The sequence below is a fragment of the Hippocampus zosterae genome, chromosome 14 (assembly GCF_025434085.1).
Source record: "Hippocampus zosterae strain Florida chromosome 14, ASM2543408v3, whole genome shotgun sequence".
Classification (NCBI taxonomy): domain Eukaryota; kingdom Metazoa; phylum Chordata; class Actinopteri; order Syngnathiformes; family Syngnathidae; genus Hippocampus; species Hippocampus zosterae.
Genome location: NC_067464.1, coordinates 6,716,651 through 6,733,580, shown reverse-complemented (window position 1 = coordinate 6,733,580; position 16,930 = coordinate 6,716,651). Strand labels below are relative to the sequence as shown.

Below are 16,930 nucleotides of genomic sequence, written 5' to 3'. Positions count from 1 at the left end.
AGGTGTAAACTAAATGACACAAAGACAATCACATGATGTGGATACTTCTTTAAAAAGATTACGGTAGTCAACCTTTACACCTTCATAAAACATTCATCTGTTAATAAGACATTGGGTAGGTCGATTTCGAGCCATAAAGCAGGTTAAACATACATTGCCTTATTATAAAAGACACAAAACGTGGCTTTTAAGAAGCATTTTTTATGTATGTTCTCTATGTGAAACAATACTACACAAATAGAAGCAGATACTGTCAAGAGAGAAAGAACATGAAAACACACATACCTGTACCGGTATTATCACAACTGTAAATTATTGCTTGTTTTGCTACTTTGTTTTCTGGATTTTCCTACCGAACAAGACATATTAGTCACGCGTCAACCAAAATATTTGACAACAAAATAAGATAACAAAGAAAACAATACAATAGTGACAAACATCATTTAGCTTTTCCCTCTGAAATGATCAGTGCGCTCTTTCATCATCAACATCGTCCAAGAGAAGCCGTGACAATGCGCGCGTGTACGCGAAACACGCGGCTGGGACAGCGCTGCAGCAACATAAAAAAATTGGCATATGTACAAGAATATAAACGTACACACACATCTGTGAGCACAGAGAGTACAAAAAAGTCATCTCGCTGGCCCTTTAAGTCGTGGTCCTATCAAGCTTGCTTCTGTATCTACGTCACATATTGACATCTTGATGAAAAACGTTAAGGGGATGCTTTTGTTTTGAGGGCCAACAAAAAAAAAAGCGACAGCTGTGATGTTGTCACAGGGGAAACAAAAAAACGAGTGCCACATGCTTGTGAAGGCCAGTTAAGGTGTGGGACAAACACAAACCCCAAAAAATTAATGTGCTTCCTAACTGGTGCAAAGGAGAGGCAATCACAAAAACAGAGTTAAAGTGCTGACATGCATCTTTTAGCATACTAAAAATCGCAATCTTACCATCTGAAATGTGATAATGAACCAGGTTTATGCAATGGTAGGCAGCGTGTGGCCTGTGGGCCATGAACAGCCCAAGGAGCCCACATGCCACGAAAATGTAAAAAAAAAAAAAAAGAAGCCCTCAGAGGTACTCTTCTACATTTGTTCTGTTGTACTCCACTCATGTCAAGTAAGTGTGATTGGGCTTTCGGATGAAATTTCAAGATGAGCCCAAAATGCCCTTTACAGGTAAACACAATTTTAAAGTTTTTTTTTTAATGAGGAAACATAGTATTCTATGATTGATAATTGTACTTTATAAAACCACACATGTTGAACTAAATAAAGAGAATGTAAAGAATGAAACAGTTTGTGCAATATTATTTCATGCTACCATCAATTCATAGTGCGGCCCCTTCTGGTGTACCCGCCTTGGCTACCGGTAGGCAGTATGATACTCTACAGAAGGTGTCACCAAACTACTCATTGGCTACTGATGAGTGTGAAGGGCGACCAAATGATGCACACTTCTGAAATAACACATTTGCCCAAATTCTATTTAAGTTTTATTATTATTATTATTATTATTATTATTATTATCATTATTATGGGTGGGCAGGAGAAATCAGGTGGTGGAGCCATTAGCCCCAGAATCAATGGAATAATCCATAGAATAATCTTTGGGCTACTCATGTGGTCCTTGGGGGGCTAACTAGTGCCCGTGGGTACCACATTGGTGACCCCTGCTGTACAGACATGCAGACACCCAAAAAAAAAAAAAAACCTGAATTGACCTCTTTACTACTACTGTTGTGTGACTCTGTAAGATGCTGGAATAGTCGTAGTTCCTCTGAGAGGATAAAGAACATATGCCTGTGACTATTGTTATATTATCTGTCTACATACATTGCTCTACCGATTGCCATTAAATATCAGTTACTACAAAAACCAAGTAACAATGCTAACCATTAGCATGTCAATTTATGTTAGCATTAAATTAAGCAAACTTTTTAATCAGGAGAAGCTATGTAGTTTTAAATAACGCAAGCTTTAATGTTATGATAAACTTCAATTGGGCGTGGCGTTAAACATATTCAAGCCTCTTTTTTTAAATGTATTTCTTTTTAATGTCTGCCAAACTGCTGCTTAAAGTAGAAGAGTCATAGAGATGCATAACAGTGGATGTAATTGAAAATGTATTGCTCAAATTATGTATTGTGAATTCTACGTGTTCAGCTGTTGTAAAAGAACAGCAAATTGTGCAAATCGATGCGATATTCCTCCTGAACCATACCATACCAATATCTCAAACCTTTTGGGTGTAGTCTATCTTCTATGGTTCTTGTTACCCTACGCTAATGTACGTAGTAAGGCGTGAACAAATGAATGAAGAAATGTAAAGTTGGATTAATAATCCATCCATCCATTTTCTATACTTTCTGTCCTAATTTATCTTATTGGTGGGTGTGAGCTGGGGCTTATCCCATCCTCGGCCGGCCGCAGGTCACTCACAGCGCAAACGGCTATCTCCACTCACATTCACAGCAATGGACAATTTCGATTTGTGTCTTGGAGCAACTGAGTGTATGGACCAAAAAGCTTCTTCATTGTTAGCCGTTAGCCTGGTTAGCATCTCGTACACTCACGCAGCTGCTGCCAACATCTGAATCAAGATACAACACATACTGTACAGATTATTTTTTTAAGTGAGAAAACATTTCCATGCGTGTGCTTGTCGCTCTCACAGTGCCGATATGACCGCCACGTACTGATAACTCCACTCACAATCATGAGTCACACACTTCTTTAGCCCCAGTTCAGTTGCTAACCAGCCGCCTGATAATTTGTATGTGAGTACCTCCTTATTAAGCATCCACCCAGTGAGCTTTCCTCGGTCTGTCTATGACGCCAAATAGATACAGTGAACTCTTAATTATTAAGTGCACTGATTGTTCATTTCTTTACGTCTTATTAGCATGAGCGAACACACAAAGCGGACATGAAACAAACAAACAAAAAAAAAGACAGATGCGTAAGATAGTCCTAAAGTCGCATGGGTGAAAACGCATTCAATAACAGCACATATTTACTGTCATTCTCTCTCATTGAAGGAAATACGTGAGAATGCTTTGGTTGACATCTCATCAGGCAGCTTTCCCTCTTTGACTAGAAAAACATCTACAAAGATCAAGCGCTATGTACAAGCCGGAAAAAAGCGGGAGGATGCTCCCACCCTTGCAAAAAGGATTTGCGATCCGAATGGGCGATAGAAAATGACGTTGACAGCACGGGAGGAGTTTGAAAAATTCAAACGAAGGAGAAGAAAATGACCAAAAGACGCCATTTTGGAGTTCTGCATGCAAACAAAGAAAAACCTTTGTGTTTTAAGCATGCAAAAAGTGTATCAATCGATCAATTACACAATAAGAACACACATCGAATAGTAAAATTAAATTACAAATAGGAGAAATATTCAGCCACCACAACTTTTTTTGTTAGTCACATATGGCACTCCGTGCAGTGTGTGGGACGTATAATATTCACTTTATTAGTATTGTTTCACGCTGTAGAGTATATACATGCATCCCGATGCGAGCTGATATGAACATGAATGGAAAAAAGGGGACCAAAAAAAAAAAGTGCAAATCACCCCGAAACACACGAGCCATCGCTAAACAAAACAATTAGGTGTGCAGGGTACTAACACGCTAACTGGACTAGCGATGCGTGTAACGAGTGTAGTGTGTGTGTGTGTGTGCCCATGTCTGCTGAAGTTCGGTGGGCCAGGGGCAGAGTCAAGGGTGCCCCATTGGACAATGGGAGGAGTGGTTGGGTGTGTGCTAGTGCGTGTGTGTATGTGTGTGTGTGTCCCCTCATGCGTTTCCTCCGAGCCGTCTCATCCGATGGCCCACAAAAACTGGAGCAATGTTTGTCTGTTTTTGAGCTGGAATGACGGCGGCAGTAGCGCCCTCTGTGAGTGCAAAGATGAGCGAGAGAAAGAGAGAGAGAGAGAGAGAGAGAGAGAGAGAGAGAGAGAGAGAGAGAGAGAGAGAGTGCAAGAAGGAGAGGGCGTGTTGTGTTGTAGGTCAACAAACAGCCTGTAGAGGGGGTTGGCGGGGTCTAGTTAAAGACCTTTGGTGGCCCGTCAGGACGTCTGGTCTGCACAATTTCCTGCTTGGGCCGCACTGCTTCGTCGTCCTCCGTCTCGCTCTCACACACGTGCACCACCACGCTCGGGGTGGACTCCGTGCCAGCATGCAGCTCGTACTTCTCACCTGTCACAATGACATTTCGTTTTATACAAAATACCACCATCGTGACCAGCATTAAAATACAATAGCTTGGGGGGGAAATGAAAAAGAGGGGAAGGATTGCTGCCTTAAAACGATTGTGTGGATCCCATCATCTGAATCGCTTATTCTCCAGAGGGTATACTGTATATTCTAAAGTAAAATACAGTACCTTCCGTAATTATTGGCTCGCTTGAATAAGGACATGTGAAGGGGCAATTACAGATGCTTCCTCTCATACTGAAAAGTATGGAAATGGTTCGTTCACCAGACAGAGAATCAAGCTCCTCCCGGGGCCATCTCAGTCCCCAGACCCCAACCCTATTGAAAACTTGGAGTGATCTAAAGAGGAGAGTGCGGAGGAGCGGACCCAGGTCTCTGGATGGTTGCAAAGCGGGATGGTCGAAGATCTCTCTTTCTGTATACTTCCATCTTTTGAAACATAATTGGAGAAGACTGGGTGCTCTTTGGTTGTGCCAAGTATTGCCATCATAATTCTGGCACACGTGAGTTGATGTAAAAGAATGATTACTTCGTGTGGGATATTTTCTTCCGACTGAAGAAATGCACTCGAATGAATTGAGGTCCTAAATCATTTCGAGAAACACTGATTAGAAGCTAAACACAAAAGAAAACCCTCCTTCCCCGCGACTTGTATATGTTCATCCGTCACACACAATAACATGGGTCAAGGATGCATCAACATTCATTTCCAAATTTGATTTTGACGAGTCCACTGTATAGCATGTCTCTAAAAATGTGACAAATTAAAGATAATTCGTTAACCTACATTATGGTTGGGAAATAAAAAGCTATTTGCATCATGCTCTGCACATTCACCAGACACTTCAAATAATAATGCTCAATACTATCGCCCTTGCGCTATCAGAAATAAGCTGTGTGTGTTTTCAGTCGGATGTTGACAAGCACAGGTGACTCAGAATGAATGAATACGCTCTCCGGATTGCATCGCGGTTGCCACGGCAATAAGATGAGACAGAGGAAATTGGCCCTGAGGAACAACAAGAGAACGACAAAGCGCCGTCACCCCGGTGAGCCAACAGAGGGGGCCAGTGCGCTGCGGGCTCAAACCCGACACCAATTTGGATTTTCTGGAGGGGGTGGGGGTCGCTTCCTGACTCTCGGAGTTGCCTTGGCAACAGAGCAACGCCATTGTCCAACTGTCGTCTCTTTGGAGGGACCTTCCGTGCCAGGACCCTTTAAATAGGTTTTAGCTGATAAAAGGGGGAAAACGGAATCGCTTGAAAGAGCAAAAATGGGGAGACGCTTTCTTTTGTGCTTGCCGTTTCTTTTCTCGAAAATGTGACTCATCTTGCCCCCACGGCGCCTCCCTTTCACTGTCATGGGAAGCGAAATAGACAGTGACAGTAATTGTCTCAAATCATGGAAGCTAGTGTTCACATAGACATTAACAGAGTGAACAACTCAGCCCAATAGGATCCCAGTTGCTAACCATAACAGCAGCACCGACTATCGTTTCTGAGAGCTCACGCTTTTCTATTCGACAAGGAGGGGGCGGGGGGCCTGACTTAATGACTCGCCTCCCCTCACTTCAGCATAGTTGCGCGGCACCAAGATGCCATTAGAACAATATTTGTATATGAGAAATGGCTTCGCTCAGAGCACAGACAAATAAAATTTCAAATTTCAGCAACTAACAAAAGATCACCTCTGCTCCAATAGGTCGAATTGCGAATGTGTGGGAGTTCACTAGAGTCCCCTTTTTTCACATTTAGAAACAGGAACAGATCTATAACATTGTTTAAAGAATTACTAAAAATGCATGTCTTAAAATAAATGGCTCAATAGACGCTCACCATCCAAGAAAAAAAATTTGAATAAAAGGGCCGGAACTGCAAATATCTTCAGTTCGTGCACACGCTTGTTCAAATTTCAAATCAGCTGCTAACCAAAACAGCAGCACACGAAGACTTTCTCAGATGAATTCAAGGGGGGGAGCGACAATTAGCATTCCAATAACCTTTGTCATGGCCCCTCTACAATATTTACTGCACCTTCAGGAAATTAAGCAACTTATTGCTCTTTGTTTCTTTCTGTTTCTTCAATTTTATTTTCCACAGTGTTCATGGGAAGCCATCGAGTCCTAATCCCTTGTTGCTCCTTACTTGAGCCCGACACGCGTCACATAATTTTCCGCTCCAGACCGCAGCCGCGTTAACGACTACTCACCAGGTCCCAGCTTGGCGACCGCGCACAACAGGTCGTAGTTGATGACCGGGGTCGCGTCCTCGCTCTGACTCCAGCCTACGGGCGGCGATGCGGGCGGCGAGATCAGGAACTGTTTGACGGGCTGTGGGGGCGCTAGGTAGGATTTATCGATGTCCTCGTCACCATTTTGGACCTGGCGGCAGCATTGATGACAATAAGTGATGTCGGGTGTTTGATTCCACTTTCCCTATCGAAAAGATTTTTTTTTTGCACTTTCAATTGCTTTATTGAACAAAGATTTAAAAAAATGAATACATATGACCTGCTGTTAGCTACAACTGACATGCAGCTTGGCTCAGGTTAGCCAGTTAACACCCAAAGCATTCCACGCTGCCATCCGCTCACAACTACAGTACGTCCTTCAAAGGGGCCAGGCCCCGCCTTTAAAGTCATGTGAAGTTTGCGTGGGCAACCTCACACGTGTTCAATAAATATCTGGTCATTACTTTGTGGATTTCGTTTAAACGAAGAATGACGGTCGAGGTCACATTCATGTTGGAAAAGATCTATGTTGTCTCCATTTTTTTTTTGAATCACGAAACCTGGCATTTTAAATGGTGTCTGTAGACAATTTAGTGTATCTACCAGTAGAAGTGATTGACTTCTTTTACAAAGAGTGCAACAAAAACAAGCACGATGTGCAGCTAATGACATACTGTCTCGCAAATGTATTCGCTGTAATAACAAAAACCTACATGAAGTAATTGTCTCTGCTGAATCCTTAATCCTTTTATAATTACACACAGAGAGGCACAGCAGCAGTCATAACAAGCCATATCAATGAGCAATGACAATCTTATAGAGACAATCCGACGCAGCTTGTCAAAGTACGTGTAACCTCAGTGCGTATTTTTCACTGCAGTGCGCGAGTGGTGGTTGGTGCTCGAGCTCACCTGGGCAAAGTACAGTTTGAGTTTGCGGCCGTTGAACTCCGACTCGTGTAGCTCGATACGAGCGCGGGCGGCTGCCTCGGGGGTGCTGAAGTTGATCCGGACTCTCCGGAAGCTTTTGAACAGTTGGAAGGTTGCCTGATCGTCGTAAATCCGAAACGCCGCCTCGAATCTCTCCTGTGGGGGGCAAAAAAATAAATAAATAAATAACCATCAACAAATATTTGAGGATATTGCTAAATATGCTAACTAGAGAACATTATGCAAACTCCCAATCTGAGATAGAGATTTGAACCTGAACTTCAAAACTGTGAGGCGTATGTGCTAACCGCTAGGGCACCGTGATGAACAACCTTAATTTAGGGACCATCGGACTGTGAGTCGCCAGTTGCCCATCACTCCTGTATTATCAAGAAATCAATGAAATTCAAAAGAAAAGTGTCGAGTTGCATTTTCTCCGGGATGGATCCACATTTTTGTACACAGTCGGTTTTTCTACCTAGTCATGAAGGCCGTTTTGGTATATTATGACATTACGAGGCGGTCCGGTGGTTAACTGGTTAGCACGCCGGTCTCACGGCGCAGAGGTGCAGGGCTCGATTCCGGCTACAGCCTTCCTATGTGGAATTTCCATGTTCTCCCGGTGCCTGCGTGGGTTTTTTTCTCCGGGTACTTTGATTTACCCCGACATTCCAAAAACATGCATGGCAGGCTAACGGAACACACTAAATTGTCCCTAGGTATGATTGTGGCTGGCAACAAGTTCAGGGTGTCCTCCCGCCTACTGCCCAAAGACAGCTGGGAGAGGCTCCAGCACACCCCGCGACTCTTAGAAGGATAAGCGGATCGGAAAATAGATGAATGGATGATATTTCAAGTTGTTTTGCAGTGTTGCCTGTATTGTTTTTCCATGAGATGAGACAGAGCTAATATTGCTCAGAGATTCATCGCCGCCTCTGTCAGAGACTCAGACGTGACTTTTGCTACACTTCTCTCATTTTCTTTCCAGATAATTTGGTAATATGATTTCCAATTTCCTGTCACTGTCCTTCAATCGTTTTTTTTCCCCTTCATCCCAATGCTATTTCCTCTTTCCCCAACATCCTGATGTATTCTATGTATGCTATGTTTCTTCAATCAGACAGCGCCGCGGGAGCAACAGGGAACATTTTCCAATCCCCTTTATCCAAACAAGGGGCGCAGAGGGTACTGGAGCCTATCCCAGCCATCTTCGGGCAGTAGGCGGGGGACACCCTGAACAGCATGCCAGCCAATCGCAGGGCAAACACAGTCGACCAACCATCCGTGCTCACTCTCACACCTCGGGACAATTTTGAGTGTTCAGTCAGCCTGCCATGCATGGGAATGGATAAAAGAATATAACGGGCCACATGTGTTCCTCGGGCCCTTTGCCCGCCCCCAGTTTAGATGATTGTGCTGAGGTCTCATAAAATTAGGTAATTTGGTCTCACTTTTGAGGCAGTCTTCACAGGGTGCCACGTTCCTGTTTCAATGCATTCAGGTGGATCGAGATGAACCGGAGTTCGTCAGTGTCGCTCCGCTCACTATCTCCTCCAGTTGCCGCGGGAATCTTGACTCAAATCTTAATTAAATGTGCACTATCTCTGAGAGTCAGTCAGTTCCTTGAGTCTTCCTAGACACTGAAAATAGTCCTCTGCGAATTCATCACAACGCAACAAAACTCACAATGCACTCAGATGTCAAGATTGTCAATATCACCTCTTAGGATCTAGTGTAAAGACATTTGATAACGTTTATCGGTTACAAAACAAGATCCTTGTGAGAATATTGATGGAAATTAGACAAAGTGGCCATAAATATGGCAGGATTGTGAAATACATTTACCCACAAAAACATGGCAGTTCTTTCAAAATCCTTTTTCATGATTTTTTTAGTGTAACATTCAAATTTCTTCACATTTTTTGTTAGCTGTAAGCTCTACTGATCACCTTGAAATATTTCACTCTGTATGTAGCACATATAAATGAATCTAAAACCAAATAAATAAAAAAGGTTCATTTTTTTTAATTGAACTAAGAAACTAAATTAATTAGTTTCCACGATACAGACGTATGATGGCATGGATTGAAGTTATGTGGATGCTGTTTGGTTCTATTTTTGAATATGAATATGAATATGAATGCAGCTTTAGATTGCTGCATAAGCTTGCCGTGCTAGCTCGGAGGGTCACCAGTGCCACCGATGAGATTCTGCTTCAAGATAGACAAAAATCGCACCACTACTTCTGACACAAACAGCGAGGGTTACGATTCAGCAAGCTGTGAATCACACCCACGCTCCAGTGTGGCATGGGAATGGAAAAAAAACCCAACAACAACAGTTTCCTTTTCTCACAAACACATACATGTCTGAAACAATTCAAACCAGCCTTAACCCTTTCATGCACCCTGTAGCCTGAAAACAAGATAAGTTGTCCACTGTAGTAACCGCTGTCCCTGAAAGGGTTAAGCAATGTGCCATATGACGCCGTGGGTTCCTCCTCCATTGCTAAAACATGTATTAGGTTTCCAGGTAGTCCGAAATCAGCTGCCCGAATGAGGACAAGCGCTACACAGAAAATGGATGGCGTGATATTAATCAAATACATGGGCAGTTATGTGATCACCTAATTTTGAGACGATACATTTATAGGGTCTTACTGATGAAAACTTGACAGGTGGAAAGAGACAAAGCAGCCCAGCGAGCATGTTGGCGCTGCATGAATGCGGCACAAAGCGTAAAGCCCTGCCGGTCAAGTGCGGCCCGCTAAAACCGTGACCCCGACGAGCCATCTGCCGGCAGATTGCCCCCTGGGTAACGAGCCAGTTATGTCCCTGGTAGTAATGGAAAGCTTTTCATCCCGGGAGCGTCAAGGCACAACTGACAACACAGGCGAGCTTCTGACACTCAAATCAACTGAGATGTCGGAACAGGTTGATATTATCGGGGCGCGTCGGCAAGGTTTGATATCTAGCGGCATCATAATAAAATGCGCTGGCAGAAGCAAACAAGATTAAGGCGAGGGTGAGATACAGTATAGTTGATCAGGCACCCGTCAACATGCGGGGGATCTAATCCTGTTGCAGACAGTGACCTCACAGCCTGAAGCGAATGGATCAGTTAAAGTGGTGGAAATAGGTGTAACCACACGATTGCGGTTGCAGAGTGTGCTTATGTAAAGCCGGCGTCCGGTTTCTAACGTGTGTCGGGTTCACTGACAAATATCCGCGTTCGTCCGGTTGCGTCAACACAAACACGGATGGCTAAATGCGTTTTCTTTGCTCGTACGGAAACACAACCCAAGTCCAAGAAACCACACAAGACAAAAGTTGCAGGGATGAGTTCATTTTTAGTGTCATAGAAAATATTACTTCTATCTTGGTTCTTTTTTGGGGGGGGGCAGTAAAAATCTCATTGAATATGAAGCATTTGACATTTCATGGGCTTTTTCCTGTCTCCCTTGTGAAACAAATAAATGTTTTCTTAACTTATTGAATGAATTCATGTGCCTGAGAGCATGCATTGACATAATTCAACTTCTCATAACTGACATTGTGCTGGACTTGGACCTTTAGACAACAAACTGAAATAACCAATGACTGTCAATGTAAAACCGTGTCGACAAACATTTGAAAAAAATTGCCTTCCAGCAATTCGACCCACTCGGAATTCTGTGGAATATTCTACATTCGAAACCACTGAAAGTCGCTTCAATCCTTGACTGTAATCCACATTTTCGTTGGAATTGCAGCATTTGGTACGACGAGATTAACAAAGCCTAATTGGGACATACAGAGGGTTTATTCATGTTTTTTTTTTTTTAACCCCGCTTTGGCAAATCAGTATTCTGTGACACGTGCGTGGATTTAGCAGAATCTAATCCAGCGTCTCATGTTTCAATGAGATCTGGGTGAAAACCAACAATCTAGGTCACGGATCCCCAGGGTGAGTCAAGGACGGGTACTACAGGATAGTCCGAAATCGTTCGACTGAAATAATTATATAAATGAATTTCGCATACGCGTGGAACATCGTTTTTTAATTACCTTTCAAAAACAAATGGGAAGCAAGGTTTGGGGGACTTCTAAAACAGGCTGGATCGGGGAGCGCAAGGACCGTATTTGGGCACCCCCTGTGTTGAGACTTTTATTGTCAATGTTATAACTCAATGTCAATGTTATAACGCTATGAGTTCGGAATGCTTCGTGTACATTGAGATGGCTACAAATGCACCAGGGAGTTTATTCCGACGGGGTCGATAGCCCGAGCGGTGAGCCATATTGACAGGGGGCTCTCTCTTGGGGTCAGTCTGTCCAAAATAGGAATATTGAAATCAGATTACAGTACAGTGAAACAAATTAATCCTATTTATCAACAATCTGGTTATTATGTTGGGGTTTTTGTTTCTTTTTTCTGGTATCGAGATAGGAGCCTTTCCTGGTCAGCGCCACTTAGGTCGCACAGTCTCACACCCAGTTTTCTTACATCACACACCCAAGCGCCACGGTCACAGTGTTGTTGCAGAGATGAAATGTAACTCAACATTCTATAAAGGGACTGAGAGGCAGTTAAGCAAGATACATGAGGGATCGTGAAGATTTTATCAATACGACTACTTTTAACAATACTGCTTATCGATCCGTCATTTTAACGGTGCTCTTTTTGGTACTCTTTTTGTTTATACAACGACTAAAGCACATCCAAGAATGAATGAATTAATTTGTCTTGCAACTTGCAATTGATTGGAAAATAAATAAAAACAATGCTCGACAGAAAAATAAATTCTTTGAATAAATCGTTATCATAATGTTAAACATAAGATGATAAGAGAAGATAAGATATTATTATTATACTGTATAAGCAATTATTTTGTGAAAAAGATGACAGTGGGTACACAGAGATATCCCAGCTTCTCTCGGCTCCTTAGTACGGCTCTAATATTAGTCATTTTTGCAGAGGATAAAGAAAAAAAATAATGGGATAGGATACAGCTCATATGTTACCCTACAGAGAATAAGCGGTATAGAAAATATATTGATGGATGAATTTTCTACTTAGTTAATCAAGGTAGTGTAGTTGACTGCCAATATCTGGTGTTGGTGATCATATTGGAGTAAAAATGCAATTTGGATTCAGGCCTGGCAAGATGGCAGCGTGTCAGAGTACAAATTGAGTTATTATCCATAGAAAGCAATGTTACAGTAATTCTTTCAGATAAACAGCATGTATCATTTTTCCGTGACAGGAAAATTGGGCTCCCCTTGCCTCCCTTGGCAATCCGCTTCATTACTGCTGCCCAAAAATGTCATGTGTTTTCATAAGCTCGCGTTTGATTGTTTTTCCTGCGCTGTGTTCCCATTAGATTTAGGTGAGAATCTACCCAAGACCCTTTCAAAGTAGGCGAACGTTTCTTTTCCAACAAGCTTGGGCATTTCAGACCAAGCGTCATCCAAATCTGATGCAGATTGCACACATAGGCAGCAATTTCACCATGCTAATATCATTGTAAAATCTCATTAGCATCATTTTCTTGTGCTTACTGTTGCTCCCCACAAAAAAGCAATTATTTCAATGGACGTTAGCAAATCATAGCTAGCCATTAGCTTAGGGGTAGGAAACTTTGTTTCCTCGAGACCCATATCCGGCCTGTTTTAGCTCCTCCCCTACTCCAACACACCTGATTCAATTAATGACGATTGTTTCCGGGTTCTACAGAGCTAGCTGATGAGGTGATCGTTTGAATCAGGTGTGGTGAAGTAGCAAGTGATCGAAAACAAGTAGGATATGGCTCTCAAGAGACCGAAGTTCCCTACCACCGGTTTAGCCTGTGTTATTAGTGGAAGTTATGGATCGTCTTTGATACTATTGGAAAGTACATGTGTACTTATGGTGAATTTTTAAAAATACCTTATCTTCTGTTAAGCATTTATTTTTAATGGTAACATTGTAAAATTAGGTTTGTCATAGGCTGTATTTACTGTTGAAACTATTAACTTTTTTTTTTTTTTAATGCATGGTGGTGCCGGTAGCTGGTATTTTATAATTATTCGCTACTGGGCTTGTTCCCCATCCCCCACGAATATTCTGATGGCAGGGTAACCATATCCACTAGCCAGGACATCGTCCTTTGTCTTACGTTACGCGCACGGGTTTAAGCGCTAACCTTCAACAGACACCAGAGCCGCAGCACATCTCTAAGGTTTCAGGCCAGTGTGAGTCGCTCAGCTCAACCTGCCCAGCCGCCCAAGCCACGGGAGCAGGCACACTTGAGTCCCCGCAGCCCAGCAGTTCTCTGGGCCCTGAATCGTTCAACCCTGCCACACGGGCTCTGGTTTCCCAAAAGTGCAGAACCTGATCTGGTCGCAGTGTCTTCCATCCCCGGGCCTCATGAGAGGGGTCACAGTGCATCCTGACAGTGGCGGTCACCTGCAGGTCCCGCATCATGTTAAAGATTTTGACCTAATTCACGTTTTAATCAGCGATGACCGAGAGGACTGTCAGTGTCCTCTGATTCAATGATATCAAAGGATGTCAGCTTTTAGCGAGCGGCAATCAATGCCTGCTGACATTGATGGTGACTTTGCATTAACGCAGTAGCACGCGTGCTTGGGAACAAGCCTTTGAAAAAAAATATCCTCGATGGATGACCCAAAAAAATAGGTCTTTCATTGACCGTTACCATTTTTAAAATGACACTCACAATGTGAATAATGTGAACAAAACTTCATGATGATTCACAAATGGGTCAAACTGCCGCAGTAGGTCAAAGGAGGACTTAAGTGATGTCAGATTTTCTTCTTTCTTTCTGAGAAGGGACAGAGTGGCTTGGTAAAAACCGATCACCTTTGCTTCTCGCCAAAACCGGTACAGTACAGTCATCCCCCTGTTATTCAGGGGGATAGATACCGCGTCCAGCTGTGAACAGCATAAAACTGCGATAATTGATGCCTCCTCAATAAAACTGTTTATAAATGCCTGTGTTCATAGTTTAAACCGTCAGTATACCACAAACCTATAACAGTTTTAATATCAATTTAAATTCAGAAACTAGTACACCTTCTGCTGTTTGTGTAATAACACAGAGTAATTCGCTTCCATTCTATTCCGGTGCCCGTGGGGGTTTTTTAATCGCTCTACAAGTTATTTTATTGCCCGTGTTTGCTATTTTTAAGTCGCAGTTTAATCAGCGGCAGCGTCTGGAATTTTACGATATGTGCTTACATGACGACGATCAAGACTTTTCATTCCGTTCATGGCAAAAAGATGACTGTTCAACCTCAGGAACATTTGCCAAATGGTCACAGCATCACAATGAGATGATGCCGAGCTTGACGCTTTATTTTTGACATGGTCACAATTGAGAGGGGATGACGTGTTTGAGCAGATCACACAAAAGGCGGCGAGACAACGGGAGCAAAAACATGTCAGACGTCCTGCCGAACCATAAATAGCGCGTTAGTCATCAAATTGTTTACTGCAACGACAAAGCCGCGACGTATTTCCAAAAAGAGATTATGACAAGTGGAAAGTGACAGAGAGTGCTGTGAAATTCTTCGAGCAGTAACAGCATCCATCTATAAGAATGTTATTGTCACCGTGTCTGCATTTATTTTTATTTTATTTTTATGTGTAACAGCTTGCAGTGCATTCTCTGCAGTAATCATTTTGATTTGAACTACCGGTACTCAACTGATTGCTAAAAGATCATAAAGTCGCCGCCATTGTTGCGTTGGATCTTGCCTCATTGAAAAGAACACATTTCAGGGACGGGGCGGCAGCGAGAAAGGACTTTGCAGGAGAAACAACCATTTGGAATGTGATTTAATGACTTGAAAAAATGGAAAAGGACGAATAAGATGGCAGGCAGTTCAGTAAAGCAGGAGTGGGGAACATTTTTCCTGTCTACGGGAAAGTTGCCAGAGACCCACACTACGGTACTTGAAGTGTTGCATTTAAAAAAAAAAAAGACACCAAACAAATGTTTATTACCGGTACTATGAAGTATGACTTTTTATGGCTTTTATGTTTTTTAGGTGTGCACGGTATATACGGTAATTTTGTTCGATGGCACGAATTTGTCCGATGGTATAGATTTGGACTCCACATCGCCTCGGCGTAAAAAATGGCTTCAAGGTTTCGAATATTGGACAAAATATCTTTGTTCACAAAACTTTATCACATAAGTGAGAGGAGAATGAGCAGGTAAAATAAATGTGTTGTAGAACATGACACTTCAAATCATAGTGTCCTCCGCATCTGAAATTGAAGTTTTCTTGAGGCGAGAAGGTAACAATTGGGTTTGGCTAAAGAAAAATGTTGCTTTCATGTATATTTAGACTATTAGGGACCTTTACTAAAATATAGGTGACAAATCTAGGTCCATAAAGTAAAAACCCTGCCACAGTTGCTTCCACTCAACGGGCAGACGAATGAGCTTGTTTACCTGCCGATAGAGTAGTAGCACCTATAGCGAAAGCCAAACTTGATAACGCTGCTAAAATGTCATCAGGTATCTTTGAAAAAAACGAGACTAAAACGTGATCAGTTCCGTAAACTAAAATTAGACTAAAATAGTCATGGACAATCAAGACTAAAATCACTACTATCGGGCAATGCTCTCTTGCGCCATTCCGGCTAGCTTCTGGCCGTAGCTGGCAAGCTAGCACGGCTAGCTACGGTGCAGAACCGTGACTCTAAATTAATCAGAAAATAATAAAGATCCACAGAGTAAACATATCTTAGCTTTTTGTTGTTGATAGCTTGTTTTTTTTATTATTATTATTGGTTCCTATTTAATTCATTCAGAAATTTTATTTTATATATTTAACCATTATTGACCCAGTAATGGCAATTGAGAACAGATTCTCAATATAGGCATTCATAAAATTTAAAAAAAGAAAAAAAAGCAGGGAGGGGTGACTCAATTTACTGGCACTTTTTTTTTTTGCTATTTACGGTAAGACTCAGCCTCTCAGGTTATTACTGTAACTTTAAAACTCACTAAATCTGGCAGGCGTGTGCTGGCGCATTCATTTTGGAAATTCAGCCCCTGAAGCCAATCTTTCCGTTTGGTTTAAAGCGCCCAATTCCATTCAGCCAGTTTCAAGGTTCCTTCAAAAAAATGAAACAAAAACAAACAAACAAACAAAAAAACCAAGCAAACTCATTCTGGAAGAGTTTGTCCTACCAAATTTTAAACAGGTAAACCAGACAGATTGGGAACACTATTTTAAGAGGATAGTGACTTTACATCAGTGCTTGTGGGCAAAGCATTGCAGCAAAGCTGATGAATTGTCATAACATTAAAAACGTTACAAAAACTTTTGTGAGTGCCGGGCTTTAAAAGCATAAAACTTGGTTCAGCAAATTTATGTGGTGACAAAAGCAAGCAGCAGCAGCAGCAAAAGCCTTGGGATCATTTTGGAAATGCAAAATTTGCAAAGTTAAAATCAAGCAGGCACCAAGCACCGTCGCCACACAGAAGGTACCAGAGTCTGGGGGTATGTTTATATGCATTGAAAAAAATGTGATGTGACATGTTTTCATG

At 42.2% G+C, this 16,930-nt stretch overlaps 2 protein-coding genes across 4 annotated transcripts in view; one reads left to right on the top strand and one right to left on the bottom strand.

Moving 5' to 3' along the window:
* cldn23l (claudin 23-like) overlaps window positions 1–16,930 on the top strand; it is a 96,169-nt gene that overhangs the window by 17,664 nt on the left and 61,575 nt on the right. The window lies entirely within an intron of this gene.
* Window positions 34–16,930, bottom strand: part of rcan3 (regulator of calcineurin 3) — a 68,207-nt gene continuing 51,310 nt past the window's right edge. For all 3 annotated transcript variants that reach the window (XM_052086331.1, XM_052086332.1, XM_052086333.1), the window contains 3 exons: window positions 7,366–7,539; window positions 6,434–6,605; window positions 34–4,207 (listed from right to left, as the gene is read on the bottom strand). In XM_052086331.1, the coding sequence (XP_051942291.1) occupies window positions 4,053–4,207; window positions 6,434–6,605; window positions 7,366–7,539 (501 nt within the window). In that variant the 3' untranslated portion in view covers window positions 34–4,052. The remainder of the gene's footprint in view (window positions 4,208–6,433; window positions 6,606–7,365; window positions 7,540–16,930) is intronic.